This window comes from Colius striatus, chromosome 21, assembly GCF_028858725.1.
Source record: "Colius striatus isolate bColStr4 chromosome 21, bColStr4.1.hap1, whole genome shotgun sequence".
Lineage (NCBI taxonomy): Eukaryota > Metazoa > Chordata > Aves > Coliiformes > Coliidae > Colius > Colius striatus.
The window spans coordinates 9,785,158-9,804,873 of record NC_084779.1 but is presented as its reverse complement, the minus strand read 5'-3'; the positions used below and the strand labels follow the sequence as shown (position 1 = coordinate 9,804,873).

Here is a 19,716-nt window from a genome sequence, read left to right as displayed (position 1 = left end):
ACGGAAGCGCTGCGCCGCTCCCATTGGCTGCGGCGCCGGCAGGGCCCAGCGCCCGGGCACCGCCCCCCGCGGTGCGGCACCATCGCCCTAGTAACCCGATGCTGAGCCGGGCGCGACCACCCGCGCGGCGGGGGGCGGCCGCCGCCGCCGCCACCTCAGCTGCCGCCGCCGCCGCCGCCGCGCCTCGCCGCCCTCTGACACCGCGCTGCCGCCGTCTCTCGCCGCCGCCGGCCGACCGGGGAGCGCAGGAGCGCGGGTGATGGGGTGATGAGCGCGGCGGCACATCCGTCTCCCCCCGGCGCCGCGAGAGGTTGGTCGAGCCCGATATGATGGCGCCGGGGCGCGGTGAGTGGCCGGGCCCGACGCGGCGGGTGGTGCGCGCTCCGCCGGCCGCGGCTGTTTGTCCCCCGGTGCGGGGCCGGGGCCGGGTGGTCCCGGCGGGGCAGCGGCACCTGGGTGTGTGCGTGCGTGCACACGCGGGGCGGTGCGCGGAGCGGTCCTGTGGCGCGGGAGCAGCGGAGGCTGCGGGGCCGCCGCCTTGCCGGGCGTTCCGTGCCCCGGGGCCGCTCTCGGGCCGCGCCGCCGCGGGCGGGCCGCCGCGTGGCTGCGTGTGCGCTGCCGCGGTGCGGAGCGCCTCCCCGAGCCGGTGTTCCCCCCTCCGTCCCCAGCCGGGCACGGGCCGTAGCCGATGCCGGGAGCACGATGAGCGAGTGGCGGAGGATGTTTGAGCAGACCCTCGCCCTTCCTCCGCACAGCCAGCGCAGGCGGGGCCGCCCGCTGCCTTCCACGGCCTTCCGCTGCGTCCTCAAGTACCTGGAAGGGGCCGCCCTCGCCCAGGTAAGGGGGCTCGGCTCTGCAGAGCTGCTTTCAGCCGTCCCGGTTTTGCTGTGCGTGTTCTCTGCAGCTCTGGCGCCGCTGAGCTGGCCTGTCACCCAGCCGGCCGCAGCGCTCCTGTCCGTGCCTTGCAGGGAGCCGAGTACCAGCTGCGTCTCTCCCTCTTTGATGCCACCTACCACCATTTCTTCGGGAGGACGTGGCACAGCGGCTGGCGAGCTGCCCGGGTCACCCCGCCGCGCCCGGCCAGGGCGGCTTTCCACGAGGTACGGCGCCGGGACGGGGGCTCCCCGAGAAGGGGCTCCCCGTGGGGCTGGTGCGGCGGGGAGCCGCTGCTGTTTGCAGAGCCGGCGGCAGGGAGCAGTGTTTCCCCACGAGCGGGGAGGGAGGGAGGGAGCCGCTGCCGGCCGCACAGCGCTTCTCTGCTTACCTGGAGCTGACCTCGCCCGGCGCCGTGCTGCTGGGCCGATCCCGCTGCCCCGTGGTGTGGAAGGCAGCCAGCGTGTCACGTTTGCTCCTTAAACTCCCGTTTGCAGCTCCTGGAGCTCAGACTGTGCAGCTCCTGTGCCGCGGGTGCAGTTATTTACATCAGTAGCGGTGCCTGAGGCATGTTGGTGCACACACGTCTTCCACGAGAGTTTTAATTACCAGCCAACCCCTGCTATTCTGAAGAGGGAAGGAGGAAAAGCTATGGCTGTGCTGGGAAAACCGTGGCACCACTCTCTACCTGGCTACGTGCCTTCCTGACCACCGTCCCTCCATCCACAGGCTTCCTGGGCACTGGGAGCAGTTGGCTGGAGGTTTGGGGTGTTGAGGCTGTGAAATGCTGACCCTTTGTACCTCTGCAGCCTGCTCTGCTGGGGACGTTGCCAGGGTGCTGGGGCAGAGGAGAGGGCAGCTGTGGGCATGATGTGATGGCCGGCCCAGCACTGCCATGGTTTGACTTTGTGATGTTCAGCAGTTTAATGCTGGAAAGAGTTCATGTAGAATGCAATCTGTTTGTGAAGTGTGAGGGCAGGAGGAAAGGCACTGCTGGTGCCAGGAAAGCTGCCAGAGGGAGCTGCCCCAGTGTCCTAGGCACTGCATCCTCTGCCCACACAGGCCACGTGCCGAGCTGCTGCCTGTGCCCTCGACAGAGGAGGAAGGTGCGTGGGCAGGGGCTGGGATCTGCACGTGTGGCAGGTCAGAGTGACCCCCGTGCTGCATTGCCCTCGCAGTGCTGTTGGTGCCCTCGGAGGGAGCAGCAGGCCTGGTTGCAGGAGGGCTCTGCTCTGAGGGCTCTGTGTCTGCTCAGTGGCCTGCAGCCACGGGCCTGCAGCCACCTCAGCGTTGTGCTATAAAAGATAATAGAATAAGGATTTATTTCCCTGGGTGGATGCAGTAATGTCTCTCTCCGTTATCCCTTCCTGACAGCCTGTGATTACAGTAAACGTTTCCCTGTGACACCACGGTAATGAGTTCTTAATAGAAAGATTAACCTAGCTTTAAATCCTGTCCCAGGGAGGTGACCTGTGTCCCATCTCCCTGCTGTCCTCAGGTCCAGGCCACCCCCTTCTCCTTTCCATACAGCAGGAGGGTTTCCAGCCCCTTTGGCTTTGCCAGTGTGAGGCTTAGGGGGGCGTGTTGAAGCCCTGCACTGAGGGGGTCTGCAGCCTCTGAATTGCTCTGGAAAATGGGTGTTGGCAACAAAAGATTAGTGATGTTTGCCATTCAGGGAGGCTGAGGTTTCCAAGCAGTGGCAGAGATTGTTTGTCATGAGCTGCTGTTTGGAAGCTTTAGAGGCTGCTCTGGTTGCACTGCTGGCTGTCCAAATGCAGCAGGTATAGCTCTGCCCACAGCTGATGCCAGTGGCTCTGAAATACCCTTTCTCTCTCCTTTCCTGTCCCAGACTGTGTACTTCCACACCTCTCTGAACCAGCCCGGCATTGCTGCTGTCGTGGAAGTGGTGGTGGCGGCTGGGAGAGGGGATGGAGGCTCTCAGCACCGCTCCTGTGGCTTTGGGCTCATCCCCCTCTTCGGCGGCGGGTCGGAGGCGACGGAGCCGGCCGCTGAGGACAGAGCGTAGGTGCCCCCGTCACCCTGTGATGGGCCACGCTGGGAACTGGGGTAGCGACGTGCATGGCTGCTTGGGGGAGAGAAAGGGTCGTCCTGGGGTGCAGAAACAAAGCCAGTGTTCAGAAACCTGGAATTATTCCCTGCTGGGGAAGCAGCGGTGGGTTTGTAAGCAGTGCCTGTCCTTGCCCTAAAGGATCAGGTTTTTCTGTGGGCAGTGAGTTGGCCAATGGGCTCTTAGTGCTGAGCAGAGGTGTTGTGGAAGATGAAGATGTGCTTCAGGGTGGATTTACTGACCGTGACCTGCGTCTCTCTGCTTTCAGACTGAAGCTGTACCATGGGACACCACGTGCCTTACTGCATCCACGCTTCCAGGACCCTCTGGAAAGTAAGCAGCAGCAGGACATTGCACCCTGCTCCCTTCTTGGCACCTTCTCTTACCTGCACGAGCATCGTGTGTGTGGCTGATGCGATGTGTGGTCCGTGCCTGGCAGTGCTGAGGAGCTGTGCCTTGCTGCCAGCGGGCAGGTGCCTGCACAGCCAAACCCAGGAGCACAGCCAAACCCAGGGCTTCCTTGGCTCTCAGCACGTGCATTTGTGGATAATGGTGTCTTGCACAGCGGTGCTGTGAGGCTGGCTGCTCCAGTTCTGGTCATTTGGGGACGTTTTCTCTCCTTCAGAGAACAAATACTTGATGGTGATGGAGAAGAGCCACCTGCAATATGCCCTGAAGCCCCACCAACCCCTGGAGACAGTATTTCACCTCCTTCCTGAAAACCTTCTGTTGTCTGGGCTGCAGACCATTCCTGGCTTGCTGCCAGCACGAGGAGGTGCAAGTAAGGGCTCCTTCCCTTTCCCTGCTGCCTGTGCTGCTCCTCCTGAAGGCAGCAGGTCCCCTGGGAGGTCCAGGGCTTCTGGGAGTTTGTGGGAGCATTGATGGGTTCTCTGCAGCACTGCTCCTTGGCCAGAGCCTCTGCCCCTGCACGGGCTGGCAGGGCCACAGCCTGACTTGGAGCCACTCCCTTGACTTCTCAGGCGACTGCTTGCAGAAGCCCCGGCTGATGAAGCCGGTCACCTGCTACCTGGAGAAGCTGCGTGTCCAGCTGCTCCCTTCCTTGGAGGAGTTTGAGGAGGAGCTGCTGGAGCTGCTGAACGAGGATCGCTTACTTCAGGTACAGCCCCTGGGGCTGCAGGAGGGGAAGCTCAGCGCAGCAGCAGTGGGGATGCTGCTTCCTTCACAGGGGAGCAGAAAGGTTCAGGTCAATGGCCCTCATGTAATTGTTTTGCTCGGAGTTTCCAGCTGGTTTTGCTGTGCAAGCCTTTTGCTTTGCTGCTGGGTTAGCACACAGGTGTGCTCTCTGTAGGCTTTGTTTCGAACGTGCAGACACTAATGAGGAGTGCTTGGGTTAGCTGTGCTCTGGGAAATGCAGAGATGTGATGCAGAGCACGCTGGGCACGTCTCGTTAGGGCCTTTATTTGCCAGGCTTGCTCCAGCTCTGCCACAAAGGGTTTTAATATCCATCAGCCCTCAGGAGGTGGGTTCAGGGCCGTGGGTGGTGCGGGGGGATTGCGGTGTCACGCTGCCCGAGCTGGGGAACTCTCCTGCCGCAGGCCAGCGCCGTGCCCGGTGGCGATGGGCTGGGGGTCCGGGAGCGGCGGCTGCACGTCGGCGTCCACAACGGCCTGCGCTTCGTCCAGACCCCGCAGGTGGCCGTGCTGGTGCCCGAGGCTGAGGCTGGTGGCTGCCCAGGGGTGCCTGGCATGGGGGCCAGGTAAGGGGAGACCCTCTGCTGCCCGTGCTGCTTCCCTCCTGCCTTGGGTGCTGCTGACGGTCGCGTGTCCGTCCTGGCGCAGGGGTGAAGGTCAAGCCCTGGTCCTGAGGAGCCGCATCCACTTGAGCGAAATGGTCCCTCACCCGGCGTTTCGGGTCTGCTTCCAGCTGGAGTATGTCTTCTGCAGCTCGGGGAGAGCTGCTGGGAAGGTAGGGCTGGGGCACCTGCACCTCATCTCCACCCCTTCTGCAGCAGAGACCAGCCATGAGCTCTGCTGAGTGACTCCCTCCTCAGTCTCCATGTCCTGGTGCTTTCCACGAGCTGCCCAGAGTATCCTGCCAAAGGCTCTATGAACCATTTTAACTCCATGTGGCTACGCTGTCCACTGTGTACCTGTACATGGGGAAATGCAGCCTGCAGCATTCCCATAGTGTTCTGACAAACCGACTGGGAAAATTCCATCTTGTTTTAGTTATACAAAGATTTTAGCATTTATACTGACACATTAACCCCTCCTACTGAGGTTTTTTTTCCCTGAATGCTGAGGTTGTTTCTGGGAGCTTCAGCCTCTGAAAGCCAGGAAGCTCTCTGGATTGACTGCAGACACCATGCTCGTTAACACCTACTTACCGGTCCTTTGTGTGTATTTCAGTCTAACCTTTTTGCAGGTTAAGTCGATTTCAGTAAGCCCTTCAGTCCTCCCCTCCAGAGGCTCTTTGTTATTGGAGCCCTTAGCTCCTGTTGTGGCTCAATGGCTGTGGGTTTGTTTGGTGCCACTGAAATGCAGGAGTGTCCTATCCTGTTAGTGCTGTTCAGAGCAAAACTGGAGGGGGGAATGGGTATTTATTTCTTTATAGGGACACCCGTGCCAGGGCAGAGGGATTTGTACTGGCTGAGGAGGAGAAGCTGAGCCTTGCTGTTGGCAATTGTGTTGGGTTGAGCTCTTTAAAAGAGCTGAAGCCCAAGGACCTGTGGATATCTGGGGCTGGGGACACAGACCTGTGGCTGTGCTTCGTGCTGTGGTGGAGCTGGTTCTGTGGCACAGTCCTTGTGCAGAGCAGTTAATCCCAAAGCTGCTTGTGGAGCCACTGGCCCTGCCCTCCGTGCCAGAATTAGCTCTCAGCTCTGTGGGGGTGGCTGTGGGCGCTGGGGGAGGCCTCTCAGTGCCCTTCTGTGTCTCTCCTGCGGTGCCAGGGGTGGCTGTGGATGAGCCAGGTAAGGGGAAGCCTTTGTGCTGCCTTTTCCCTCTGTCAGGGTGGGGGTCAAACGTGCATCCCTTGATGCTGCTGCTTGAGGGAGGGGGTTACAGCCCTTGGACTGGGTGCTGGTGTCTGGCTGAGGCTGCATGTGCTAAATACAAGGCAGGAAAACCCTCTTATTTTTGGAAAGCATCACGTTGTGCTTGGGTATCGTATCAGCGTTATGATATGCTGCTGATGCTCTAGTTCCTTGGTGAGGGGATGAGGTGTGCCTGCCTGCAGCAGGGACGCCTGCAGGAGGGGGGTAATGCCAGCCTCAGGCTGTGTGCTCTGCTCACAGGCCCTGCCCGGTGCCGGCGAGGCAGCCGACATGCGCTCGGTGCGCTGGGCCGTCTGGAGCCCCGTCCTGGATGCCGACGAGGCTGAGGTGGTTCTGCCCCTGCGCGGCGGTGCCCAGCGCGGCCCCTGCCAAGCCCTGGCCTACCGCACCGGCAGCAGCTCCCGCCAGGTAAGGGCTGCTGCGCTGCCCATCGCGGTGCCTGCACGGAGCGGCCACGAGACGGGCTCTTTGCCAAAACCTGTTTGAGTGCTGGGTGATGGGCAAACTGCGAGTCTGTGAGTGAGTGAAGAGTCGTGGGAAGAGACATTTGGTCAGAGACTAAAGTACAAGCCCTTGTTAGCTCTGCCTCTGGCTTGCACCAGCGTTTCCCTGGCTGCAGGGCAAGGGGGTCGTCCCTTGGGGATGTGAGGGAGGCTGTGTGTAGCACACTGCCTAAAAGCCATGCACTTCCAACTTCAGGGGAAGCACGTGGAGTCTGGGACTGTCCAATTCCATGTTTCCACTGATTCGGAAGAACATCTTGTAACTGGAGCGGAGACGCTGCACAGAGACGGGGACGAGCCGCAGGAGCCTCCCACGCCGCCGCTGAGTGAGTGCTTTCCAGATCGCTGACATTTAGAATGTGGAGTGTGGCACTGGTGTCTGCTGGGGAGAAAATACACCAAGTTTCAGTGAGATAAGTTTATGAATTACCAGAGTGAACCAAGCTTTCAGTGAGCTGAGCTTTCACTTTTTAACTTGCAAAATTACCCCGTGACAGCAAAATTCCCCCAGCGGCACCATCCTGCTCCTGGTTTGGGTCCTGTGTTCAAACCCAGAGCAGCTGGATGGAAACAGTGTGTTGCTCCTGACAGTGCTGCTGCTCATCCCTCTGAACTCTGAATCCCTCCAGTCCTCAGGACAGGAGAGATGGTGATTATGGGCTTGTGGTGTTCTGCTGAGGGAGTGTGACGGCAGCACACGTTCGAGTGGCACGTGCAGCAAAGTGGACTGCCCGTGCACGGCTGCATCTGTCCATCTGTGATGGGTGTCAGGGTTTCAGTGCCATTGGCCTGGGCTGAGGAGTGGAGCTGATGCCCTGGGCTCCTGGAAATTTCTCTGGCTTGTTCCCGCCCTTTTTGTTGTGGTTGGGAAACAAATTCCCTTTCCTTCATGCTCCCAGGCGGGTCTCAGTGCGGTGCTCTGGGTACTGACACCATTTGAGTGTGTTTTGGGAGATGACCCAGCTCCCCTGGGCAGCCGGTGGCCGCCAGTGCACTGTCTGGATGATGCCTGTGGCTGTGGTTGCTGCTTGCCGTGCTGGCTCTGGCGTGGCTGTGCCTTCCACGAGATGGCAGTGGCACCATGGCTGTGCTGCCGTGCATCCCGGTGCTCTGCCAGCCAGGAGCTGGGCCTGCTGGCGTGACGGGCTCTGGAGCGGGGAGTTCTCGGGTGGATGGGGAGGGCTGGGGGTGTGCAGGGCTGGGCTCTGCTCAGCATCGCTGCTGGGTGTTCTGGATGCCTTTGGAGGCAGTTGTGGTGTGGTGAAGGGAGCAGCGAGCGCACGCTGCCGTGAGCTTGCAGCCCAGTGCTGGGGTGCAGGAGGGTGCCTGGCACAGGGAGATGCCCCACAGGGGGATTTTAGGGCATGAGCTGCGTGGTGTTTCCCTGGCTTCTGGGAGAGTCTGGGAGGTGCAGTGCTGGTCCAGGAGCTGGGCTGTGAGGTGAGTGGCCACATGTGAGAGCCAGTCTGCAGCTGAGCTGCTGAGGAGAGTGTTCGGGTAGCTTCTTGTGGATCTGCATTGGAAAACGTGCCCCTATTTGACACCTTTGGCCAGGGAAGGCCAAGTCTGTGGTCTGTTGGCTCAGCTGCTGGAGGCACTGTTGGATCTGTCCATCGCCTCTTTGCCACTCACCAAAGCATCCCAACTGTGAGAAAGTGTTTTAGGCAGAAGCGATACAGGGTGGTTTCCTTTGCACAGCAGTCGACATGAAATAGCTGGCATGTATGGGGTGGTGAAAGCAAAACAAGGTCTCTGCATCACTTGGATGCAGAGACAGAGCATCCGTGCCCCTGGTCTGCTGCGAAGGACCCGCAGCGAGCTCAGCTGTGCCGGCGCATGAGCCGAGCAGCCACATGGAAACACCGTAAAGCTCCAACCGACTCGGGGCATGAACCACGAGCAGATGAAGGGAGTGACAGGAAATAGCTGAGGAGCCACGAAAACCTTAAGTATCCTAAAAGTTTCACGTCTCATTAGGCATCCCGCTTGGGCAGCACTGCGTGGCCGGGGGCAGGCAGCGCTGGCTGGGGACGGAGGAGCTGCCTCTTGCAGCAGTCAGCCTGATTCCAGGCAGAGTAACGATGGCTCTGGAGATGGGCTGTGTTACCCCTCCAGGCAACAGTGTTGTTGGAAAAAATAAGTCAGATAAGTGCTTGAGCAATGGTAAGGCACCTCACTGAGCTGGTTTCACCCCCAGGATTGAAAAGGTTCATGAGGAGGTAGGAAAGAGCTTATTGGTGGGGGGTGCAGCCGAGTCCAGGGGCGATGGCTCTGCTGCAGTGTCTGTTCCCTCCCTCTCTGCAGGTTCTACAGCCCTGCTGCCAACGGCCTCCCCACGGGGACCAGGGGTGAGTGTCCCGTTGCCAGTGGCTGTGGGTGGTGTGGGGGCTGCCTCTGTGCTGGAACATGTTCCCAGTCCCATCCTCTGCCCATTTTCCTGACTACCTCAGCTGAGAGGCACTGAGTGTCCTGCTCAAGTCCACCTCCTCTGGGACAGGAAACCAGATCCTGCCTGATGGTGCTGGGCAAGATTCCCTCAGCTCTTTTCACACCCCACATATCTTTGTGAGGGCAGGTCTGTTTTCTGACAGCCCAGATTTGCTGTGCACTATTGTCCCTGGTACGTGCTGACAGTGACGCACGGTTTCTCCGTGCAGGGCTACTGGGGTTTAAGGGGAGCTGTGAATGCTGAGCTCCCTCTTTGTGGCTTTTATATCTCGGTGCAGGGATCGATGCACACAAATATTTTTGATGAAATGAAACACTTCATAAGACCACATTGAACGGTTTGATCCTTCCTGCTGCATTTTCCCGTCCCTCCCCTTGCCAGGGAAAAGCTCAGCAGCGAAATAGGCAACAGAGGTGCAAACCCACAGGCAGCTGAGCTGTGCCGTGGCACGTGGCATCGGAGCTGCTTGAGGAGGGGCTGCCGGCAGGGTGGGCTGCCTGGGGGCCGCTCCCCCGGCACGGCTGCGGGTGCTGACGCTCTGCCCTCTCCTGCCAGCTCTCAGTGTCCCAGCTGTCGGCTGTGCCTCGGGGCCGGGTCCCGGCACAGGGAGCGGGGATCACTCACCTGGAAGCCGCCCTCGGCTCTCCGGACGCGGAGCCGAGCGCTGGGGAGCAGCTGCGAGCGCTGCCCTTCGCCCCGCTGCAGGTGCCCGTGGCTGCCGTGGGGCTGCAGGCAGGCAGGTGATGTTCCCGCAGCCCCGCTGCCGCCGTGCCGGGGTCCCGCAGCCGCTGCCCCGTGGCTCAGCCCTGTGTCTCCCTCAGCTCCCCCACGCTGCCGTCCCGTGCCTCCCTGGCACGCCTGCACGCCGCCGGCTTCCCCGAGATCCTGGACTGCAACCAGGAGCCGGTGGAAGTCTCGGAGCCGGGGGACCCCGTGAGTTTCAGCCTGCAGCTGGAGGAAGCTGACCCTCTGCAAGGCAATGAAGTAGTGCTGCAGTTCCTTGGTTTTGACAGGTGAGATGGCAGCTCTTCCTGGTGCCTTTTGCAGACAGGTCCTGGGGCCTCTTGGGGGAGAGTCCTCTCCCAAAATCCTGCTGCACTCTGCTTGAGCAGGAGAAGTCCTTGCAAAGGGGCCACTTCCCTCAGCAGCTGCTGTGGAGGCAAAGCCCTGGAGGGTGTTGTGTTGATGCACTTGTCCTTTCCAGGCACTCTTAAATCAAAGTCCTACTTCTTTAGTTGTCTCCCTTAGCCACAGTGTGATGTAAAAGCTCTTTAATGCAGAGCTTCTCCATGAACAGATACGAGTTGAGACAGTTGGCACCCACAGGGTTGGCTTTGGCTGGATAAGGCCCCACCTGTGTTTTTCCATGGATGGCAGTGTGCTGTGTGAGGGGAGGATGCTGCCTGTGCTGGGCTCCTCCAGCACAGCATATGGTGGGAGACAGCTGCAATGATGAAGCTTTTTGGAAAGCCAAGGCAAACCATATGCCCACTGTCTTCAGAGAAGTCCAAATACTTGTGATGCTGCTGATCTTCTCTTGTTCTTCTGCCTCTTGGTGTGTGCCAAACGCACGAGGAGCTCATGATGGGGGGAGATAGTGCACCACCAACTAATCACAAACCCCTCTCTCTCCCTCAAGGGATGCCCAGGATGGTGCAGAGGGGACGTGGCCACAGACCATCTTCCTCACCTTCCAGTTCTACCGTTTCCCACCAGTCACCACGCCACGGCTGCAGCTGGTGGGCACGGCCGGGGGACTGGCGGTGCCGGCACAGCTCCTTGTCCAGCTCAACAAGGACGGCACCCTCAGCACCGGTAAGCTCTGGCTTTGGCATCACTGTGTGGCCACTCTTCTGTCGGTGGGATTTGGGCTGAGAAATGAGCCCACGTCTGCTTTAATAGCAAAGCTCTGCTTCTTTGTGTGGCACCATTGAAAACATTCACAATGTCCAACATTTGAAGTAAAACACTGTTGAGTGCTGGTGGCAGGAGCTGAGGCTCTCGCTGCAGCCAGGTGCCTCTGTAGAGAAAGGCAAGATGTGACTGTGCAGTGCCTGGAGTGAGCGGCCCCGACCCTCCCAGCTGAAGGCACTTGGGTGTTTCTGTGTCTTAGTAAATGCTGGTGCCAGGAGTCACCCAGCCCATGTCTCGCAGGGCCGCCGGGGCTGCAGCTGAGGTACCTGGTGGAGCCCGCGTTCCTGCGGCCCGGGGAGCAGCGCTGGTTCCTGCGCTACTTGGCCGAGCACAGCCTCCAGATTGACGTCTGGGATGGAGACTCCCTGCTCCTGGTCGGCTCAGCTGCCGTGAAACTGAAGGTATCAGTTACGTTGCAGGTCTTTCCCTGCAAGCCCTTGGGACTGCTAACGGTGGGGATCCCCTGTTTGGTGTGCAGGAGTGCTAAGGAAGAGCCTGACTCTCCCTTTGATCACATGTTGAGGTGCTGTTGCTTTACCCTTGTGTCTTTAGCAATCGAGTTGCTGTCAGTCCCTCAGTGTCACTGAGACCAGTATCAGCCTGACAAGCCCCTAATCGCAGGATTTGTCATCTTCTCCTTGATAGTGATGGCCAGACTTTAACTGTCCTCCACTTCCCTGGAACTCCTGCAGTATTCTAGGGCCCAGCCCCAGACATCCAGAGCCGTCTTTACCCAAACCCTGTAGCTCCTGAGGCCAGGCTCCCCAGTCACTCCTCACCTTGTCCTCAGCCGCTGCTGCGCCAGGGCCGGGCGGCCGTCAGGACCCACCACGAGCTGGAGGTGACCACGACCGAGTACGAGCCGGAGGTGGTGGTGCTGGGCCGGGAGGCTGTGCGGCACGGAGCCCTGTGGCCCCTCGGCGTGCGCGTGGCACTGCGGGGCCGCCTGCACCTCTGCTTGGCCAACGTCGGTAAGAGCAGCTGCTGTGCCCCGTGCCGGGCGCCTCCTGACCCGGCACCAGCCGCTCGGGCCGGGCGGCAGCTCCTGGCTGTGCCTCTGGTCCCTGCACAAGGTGTCGGGGAGGCCGTCGGCGCGGGGCCAGCGCGGCGCAGTTGGGTCCCACACTGTGGGAGAAGGGCACAGCGTGCCCAGGGCTGCACCCGAGCTAAACCCACCCCGTAAGGACGTTGTTCTCCCCGGAACCTGCTGCCTGCTCTGACATTATATGTTTAACTCCCTGTCCTATAAACGTGCAGTGACTCCGGGTTTTAAACTCTTATCTTCAGAGGGAAGATTAGCTCCGTTATAAGATATCTGCAATCATCATTTCCATACTTTGCCTGCAAAGGGCTGATAAGCTCCTGGGAAGGAGAATCTGAGATTCACGACCCAGGAGAGGTTTAACACCACAACAGAAAAGGGGAGCAGAGATGCTGCAGCAGGACAACAGCCTCCTTTTCATTGTGTTGTTTTGTTTTCTCCCACCCCCTGTCCTCTTTTTAGGTTTCAAAGCACTGTAGTGTTGAAAATCTCGATGGCCCTGCCCGGGGATGGGGGAGGGATCTGTAAGGCTGGGTAAATACCCACTGGGCTTAGAGCCTGGTTGTGCCCTGCTTGGTGTAACCTGTGTGGGAGTGGGGATGGCAGCAGGAGCGGGTGGGGAGCAGGGAAGTGGGAGCTGGGGCGGGTGAGGGGCTCAGCGCTGCCTCCGGGGCTGGTGCTGTGCTGGGTATGGGCAGATGCCTGTGTGGTTGGCACAGCAGGCAGCTCTGGGGGCAGAGCCGCAGGGCATCGTTAGCTGCCAGCTATTTGCTCCTGCTTTAAGAAAGGTCTGTAAAGCGCTGCATTGAGGACAAAAATCTGCAGTAGGCTTTATAATGATGACAAATGGACGTTTTCCCTGTCTCTGCTTGTTTCAGGCCACCTCTGTGAGGAGGCCCCGGGGCAGCCGCCGTCCCCGCAGCCGTCCCGCATCGTGCCCCCACCTGACGGTGCTCCCGGCAGCTGCATCCCCCTGAGCGCGGCCGGCGGTGAGTCTGTGCCAGTCTGTGGCACCGTGCTGCCGGCGCTTTACCCCCAGCCGTGGTGTGGTGGTCTCCTTCCCTTTCCCGGCACCATGGCAGGTTTGGGGTCCGCCACCGGTGCCATGGCGCTTCTTCCCGCAGGCGGGTGGGTGTCGCGGGCGCGGCGGCTGGTGGAGGTGGACGGCGAGCTGGCGGCTGTGCTGCAGAGCCAGCGGCCGGAGCCGCGGCCGGGCCCCCCGGCTGCCCACAGCGAGGCCGCGGCAGCCCGGCGGCGCAAGCTGCGGCGCATGGCGCTGGTGCGGCAGCGGGAGGACGCCGGCAGCGGGAGGATGTCCCAGCTCTCGGTGAGGAGAGGGATATTGGGCGCTGCAGACGCCGTGGTGGCTCTGGGCTCATTGTCCCCTCCGTCCCGGGGCAGGAGCGGTGCGCCCGGCACGTGCGGGACCTGCAGATCATCGACGCGTACCGGGAGCACACCAAGGGCGAGAGCATCTCGCGGGTGCTCAGCCAGGCCATCACCTCCACACACACCGTGCGCGCCGTGATGGGGACGGCGGAGTTCTTCGAGTTTGCCCTGAAGAACCCCTACAGCGTCCAGCACACCGTGACCATCGAGGTTGACCACCCTGACCTCAGGTGGGGGCCGAAGCAGGGCCTCCCGTGTGTGCGTGTGGGGAGGTGCCAGGGTGGCGCCGGCTCCTGACCAGTCCTCACCGGCACCTCTGCTCCTCGCTCCCCCAGCGTCATCCTGGACCCCAGGGAGTGGCGTCACTTCAAGGAGCTGACCAAGAGCGTTACACCGGTGGAGGAGGAGATGTTCCACCTCCGTGACGACCACAGGCCTCAGGTCTACCTGCGCCCCAAGGAGACCATCCGCATCCCCTTTAAATACCAGACCTTCTCTGCAGACCCCGCAGTCACCGTGGCACAGGTAGGTGTTGGGCCCCTGTTTTGAGCTGTTCCCTGTAGGAAGTGTTTCCCTCAGCTGTGTCTGCCTGAGCTGGGCAGGGGGACACAGCCAGGAGGGCACTGCACAGCTGTAGCAGGGCCGCATCCCCAGGCAATCCGCTCTCACACTCGCAGGGGCCGGCAGGGCTGGGCACCGGTGCTCATGCAGCCACACACTCCCTGGGGAAGAGCGGGGCTGGGCAGACAAAGCACATCCAGGTGAGGGAGTGGGTGAAAACAGTGCCCGAGGGGCTACGTGGGAGGCGAAGCATCACTCTTGTGAATCTGCATCCCTCTCCCATGCCTGGGACAGGTCTCCTTCCAGGTGAGCGGGGGGAAGCCCATCGCGCTCCTGCAGGTGAAGGTGGAGCCGCAGCCCCACGTGGTGGATCAGACCTTCCGCTTCTACCACCCAGAGCTCACCTTCCTGAAGAAGACCATTCGGCTGCCCCCATGGCACACCCTTCCTGGTGAGCCCACGGCGTGCCCGGTGGGTGCTTGGGTTCTTCCTCATGACTGTTCTGTGGCTTGTAGGGGCCTTCCTGGGGTTGCAGGTGGCATCCAAAGAGCTTGTGTCTGTGTCCTCGAGCTCCCAGCTCACCCTTAATCTGCTCTCCTGCATTCATTTTGTATTTAACTCCCTGCAGCAGCAGGCCCCTGTAGCTTGCTGGGAGCCTGGTGCGAGGGTTCTGCTCTGGGGCTGCGTGGGGTGCGGAGCAGTGAGCGCAGGACGTGCTGCCTGTGGCCTCAGCTGGCTGTGTGTCCTCCGCAGGCGCGCCGGTGCGGACGCCGGGGTGGCAGCCAGAGGTATTTGTTCGCTGCAGTGACCCCGACATCATCTGTGAAACCAAAAACATGGTACTGCTTATGCTGTGGGGTTGGTCTGTCCTTGGTGTCCTCCCATGGGTGGTTTCTGTTGGCAGAGCAGTGCTGTGCCCCATGGGGCATCCCCACTTGCCAGCCCGTGGCGGTGAAACGCCGGCGCTACCAGAGCCACAATCACCAATATTCACAGTTTAAACAGAGCCTCATTGTGGTTGTGGCTGGAGATGGATGTTGCACCTTACGTGGCACAGCAGCCTGTACTTGCTTGTTCTTTTGAGCAGACACCAGATGATTAAAGGTGCTGTGGAGAAGCAGCTTTCTCTGGGCATGGAGGTGGAGGACAGTGCATCCTCCGAGCGTGTGGCAGAGCATCACCAGGCAGTGGGGAGGGCTGGAGTGCTCCCTGGGCCGAGCCCACCCCTCCCTCAGCATCCCTCCCCAGGCACAGCCCCTCTCTGCAGTGCCCAGCTCGTGTTTTGTGGGCTCACTCTGCGCCTGGGCAAGGTGGAAAGGAAAGGAGATGAGCCTGGGCACATCTGTGCAGATGGTAGTGAAGGGCAGTCGCTAATTGCCGGTAGGGTGGTTAGTTGGATTATGGCTTGTTAGAAAACTTGGGGAAAAGTTGCCAAAATTTGATTACAGATGCGGCCCTGGAATGTGATAGTCGTTTGTGTCATCTTTTGTAATTAAAAACACTGGAAGAGCTCAGCCAAGCTGTGTAATAACTTAATAACAGAGTTTAGCTGGGTGCTGGAGCATCTGCTTTCCTAAGTGGGTTGGTGGCAGGTTTCTCCTCTGCTGATGGGGAGGAAGCCCTGGAGCCCTCGTTAGTGGGTCTGATCCCAGGCTGACTGTTGGAACGATGCTCTGCTTTCTGCACGCAGGGGCCCGGCGAGCCGCAGGACATCTTCTTAAAAGTAGCTGGAGGACCAAGCCCACAGATCAAGAAGTTCTTTGTTGCTATTTACATGTGAGTAGCAGGTCCCCCAGACAGCAAGAAACACGAACCCGGGTGTGTGGCAGGGTAGGGGGGGAGCTCACATTCCCCCTGCTTGAGGCTTCCTCAGCTGCACTGAGCAGCAGCTTCCCAGGATGTTTTCAGCTTAGGGTTTGGCAATGCTCTGTGTGCCTGTAGATGATCCCTGGGCAGAGCATCCCGGGGTGCAGGTTCTGAGCCAGCTGGGCGCTCCCCGCCTCGGCCGCTGCTTTGGGACGGAAGGAGCCCCCGCTGAGCCGTGTGTCTGTGCCGCAGGGACGCGTGGCTGGCGGCTCCTGTGCAGATCTGGCAGCTGTACCTGCACTCGCTGCAGCGCCTGGACGTGGGCTGCACGGCCAGCCAGCTCGCCCGCCTCTCCCTGCTGCTGCGGGGCACCCCGGCCCCGCGCAGGGTCCGCGCCTTCACCTCCCACCCCCAGGAGCTGCAGGTAACCCCCGCGCTGGGACTGGGGCTGGCAGCGGGGGGCTTGGAGGGAGACTGGCCCTGTGAAACCCCCTCCAGAAAGGGAATGGCAGCCCACTCGGAATTATGGACAATTTACCGCAGTAAAGTGTTTGGGGTAATTATCTTTTGATTAGAGCTGTCGTGTGTAGGATCATCGGCAAGAAACCCCGGGGGGCAAATTATCTGCGTTAATGAGACCAGCTGAAGACTCGCAGTTTGCCTCAGAATTTGCTTGGCCGTAATTGCAAATGTGAATAGTAAAAGGCACAGAAACTCCATCACTGTCCCATAAACAAGCACAGAAGTGTCCCCTGGGGGAAGCCTGGGAGGGGAGGGAGGGAATGCCCAGGCTGGAGAGGAGCTGGCTCTCCACTGAGCAGCTCCTCAGTGGCATCCTGTAGTGCACAGGCTCTTCAGAGTGGTTAGTGCAGCTTGTTGTGCAGGCTGGATGCTGTGGAGGTGTGACCGGCCGCCACAGCTGGGTGTTGGTTTCCACAGGTGGATCCGGACGGCGCCTTCCTTCTCCCTGCCAACGGCATCCAGGAGCTCCGCATCGGCGTGCGGCCCCGGCGGGCCGGCAGCAGGTTCCTCTACCTCAACCTGGTGGATGTGGAGTCCCACCAGCTGGTTTCCTCCTGGCTGCTGTGCCTGACCTGCCGGCAGCCCCTCATCTCCAAGGTATGGTGGCACATACCGGGTAAACACGGTGATGGTGCTGGGCCAGCAGTCACGCTCTGGTCAGTAACCTGGGGCTGAATCCTGCTGCTGCCTCTCTCCTTTGTGTCAGCTCTGCTGCATTCTGTCAGTGCTGTGCTGCTGAGGCCATGCCTCAGGCACATAATTAGATCTGGCTGATGCATTTCTTTTAAAAATGTTTTCCTGAAACCCTCAGCACGGGGCAAGGTTCAAGGTGTTTAAACCAATGCCACGGTGTCCTGCCAAGTGCCAGCCCGCTGCCAGTGCCATGGCTCTCCCCATGGGCAGCTGGCAGTTGGCTGGAGAGCAAACAGACCGCTCCCAGCTGCTCCCCTGGCCCTTTGTGTTTGGGCTCGTAATGATTTCTGCCCCCATGCCAGTGCCACCACATGGAGGATGCTTTTGCTGAAAGGCGTTATCCTTCTACCTGTAGTCTGTAGAAGGGCAGGGGGTGTGTGGTGATGTGCCCCTGGGATGCCCACCGTGGTGCATGGGAGGTGTTTCGGTGTGGTCGGTTTGGGGGACACGTGCTGTGGTCTGTGCTGCCTGTGCCACAGCCTGTGCTCGCCCACAGGCCTTCGAGATCTCGCTGCCCGCGGCGGGCGGCAGAGGCTGCAACAAGCGCATCACCTACACCAACCCCTACCCCTCACCCAGGACCTACTTCCTCTGCACCAACCGGCCCGACCTCGTGCAGTTCAAGGAGGACTCCTTCGAGGTATGTTCTCCTGCTGCTGGGCCGCTCAGCTCTCATCCAGCTGCACCACGCGGTGCTCAGCAGGCGCAGGGCACGGTGCTGTGAGAGGGCCGGCAGGTCACGCTGGCCCTGGGAGCCTGGGAGGGCTCCTTACTGCATCCTGCTTCTGCCTGACCTGCAGGTCGCTGGTGGGGAGGTCTACACCATCGGGCTGCGCTTCGCCCCGAGCCGCAGCGTGGGCGAGGAGGAGATCCTCATCCACATCAACGACCATGAGGACAAGAACGAGGAGACCTTCTGTGTGAAGGTCCTGTACCAGTGAGGGTGCCCAGCTGCCTGGATGCCCGTATCCCTCCGGCCAGGGCTCGTGCTGGGAGCGCCGTCTCCTCACGCTCACCTCGCCAAGCCAGGAGCTGCGGCTGTCCCCCAGCGGCTGCTGGCGGCGCCGTGCGGCTCTGTCGGCACAACCCAGGGCCAGTGTGTGTGGTGCTGCCCGCCGTGGCTGCAGGATGCCTTGATTTTTGTCAAGTGCTACTATCTTTTAGACACCTTGGAATCTTTTTTTAACTTAAAAGGTTTGCAGATCTGACTCTGCAGCGCGTTTGTGAAGTATTTCGTATTTCACGGTGAGTTTTGTACGCACACAAGTCGCTTGCTGATGTTTTCTAGACTTTTTTACTCATTGTTGATCAATTAAACTTGCTGCACAGCCTTGGCAGCCTGTGTCAGCATCTTCTTCTTTGGGAGGTGCCCACTCTTGGCCTCTCTGGCCCCCACAGCTGTGGTGCCAAGTGCTGGGAGGGATTCCCGACATCATCCCCACTTCCCTGGAGCATCCTGAGGGTCAGGGCAGGAGCTGTGCAGGGGAAATGATGGAAAAACCCGGTGTGGGCTGATCCCCGTGGGACTGAGGGCTGTCAACCCCCTTCCAGCCCATCAGCATCCTGCCTGTTGGGTACTAAAAGGCTCCCCCAGTTTGTGGATCATCTCTCACTCTTCACTTACACTGTGACACATCAGGTTCATGGAGAGAAGGGGGGGAAACCCCAGAAAGGTGAGTAAAAAGGGAGCTGACCCAGGCAGAGGGGGTGGAGAGGGAGAGTCTCTGCCTCTGGCCATGCTGCTGTGGTGCTGCACAGACCCCAGGAGGCTGCTGGCCCTGGGAGTGCTGCATTGCCTCTGTGGGTGCAGGAGCCCTGATGAAGTCGTGTGCTGAGCTCCTCTGCCTCCCTCGGACAGATCAGAAATGACAGCTAATATTTTCAAACTGATTATCCTGTCTGCAGCTCAGAGAGGGCCTGGAGTTGGGTTATTAAAGTAGATTAGCTGAATAATTTTCATTAGGTTTTCATAGAACAATATTTCTTGAGGCTTAGGAGGGAGCTGGAGCCGAACCCTCGGCTGCGGCAGCGCGAGGCGCAGGGCAGGGGCTGGGGCAGAGCTGGGGCCGCTGCAGAACTGCTCAGGCTCTTCAGCAACGCTGAAATGGGGTTTTCCTTCAGGAAATGGAAGTGTCTCCTGTCTCAGCTCCTGTCTCAGGACCTGGGCTCCCCATGCCTCAGGATGATGCTGGGAGCCTGAGGTGGGCTCCTCAGGGTGATGCTGGGAGCCTGAGGTGGGCTCCTCAGGGTGATGCTGGGAGTCTGAGGTGGGCTCCCTGTGCTTCAGGGCGATGCTGGCAGCCTCTGGGACTGCCACCAGCACACATGCTGCTGCCCAGGCTATGGTGCTGTGGGATGGTGACCAGGTTGGCTCCCCCCACCTCCCAGTGCCTCCACAGGCCCCTCACCCTCTGTCAGCTCGTCCAGCTGGCGCTGGCATTTCCCATTCTGAGTGGGGCCAATGGAAAACCCATCAGCATGCATTTGCTTACCCAGACAGCAGTCATCGTTGTCCTGCTGCAGCAGATGAACTTTACTGATCCTCAGAACAAACAACCTTTCTGTGGCTGTGTTTGGAAGGTGGGGGAGGCAGGAGCGGGCTGACAGCCCTGCCTGGCGCTGGTGCCTGGCTGCCCACACTGCCTGCCCACAGGAGCTGTGCTGGCTGCTGGCACCGCTGGGGTCCTGGCCTTCGGCACTGGAGGCTGTCCCAGGCTTTTGGAGACAGGACAAGTAGGAGGCATTGCAGGAATGGCAGCAGAGGGGCAGGAAAAGCAGCTAAATTGTCCCCCCTGCCTGTCTAATGTACACCCAGCCAGTGAGAGGCTGCTCATGAAGGGCAAATAGAAAGAAGGAGATTTAAAAGGCAAGGAAAATGGG

At 60.2% G+C, this 19,716-nt stretch overlaps 1 protein-coding gene across 5 annotated transcripts; it reads left to right on the top strand.

The window, feature by feature from the left end:
- The first annotated feature begins 264 nt into the window (after window positions 1–264).
- NPHP4 (nephrocystin 4) lies at window positions 265–18,173 on the top strand. Of its 5 annotated transcripts, none has more exons than XM_062012833.1 (28): window positions 265–345; window positions 669–837; window positions 969–1,100; window positions 2,723–2,895; window positions 3,210–3,274; window positions 3,567–3,722; window positions 3,922–4,058; window positions 4,498–4,658; window positions 4,741–4,867; window positions 6,198–6,365; window positions 6,657–6,786; window positions 8,765–8,808; window positions 9,465–9,649; window positions 9,731–9,922; window positions 10,549–10,724; window positions 11,064–11,224; window positions 11,614–11,794; window positions 12,744–13,192; window positions 13,267–13,484; window positions 13,590–13,779; window positions 13,932–14,015; window positions 14,110–14,266; window positions 14,569–14,654; window positions 15,506–15,591; window positions 15,874–16,045; window positions 16,561–16,740; window positions 17,333–17,476; window positions 17,637–18,173. In XM_062012833.1, exons 2-28 carry the CDS (start codon window positions 703–705, stop codon window positions 17,775–17,777), a joined length of 4,230 nt encoding a protein of 1,409 aa, XP_061868817.1. In that variant the 5' UTR covers window positions 265–345; window positions 669–702; the 3' UTR covers window positions 17,778–18,173. The 5 variants fall into 5 exon arrangements, 4 of the variants coding, with proteins under 4 accessions (XP_061868817.1, XP_061868819.1, XP_061868816.1 ...); XM_062012835.1 differs by lacking the exon at window positions 265–345 and having other exon boundaries at window positions 591–837; window positions 12,744–12,854; window positions 12,990–13,192; XM_062012832.1 differs by lacking the exon at window positions 265–345 and having other exon boundaries at window positions 591–837.
- Window positions 18,174–19,716: the final 1,543 nt, after the last annotated feature.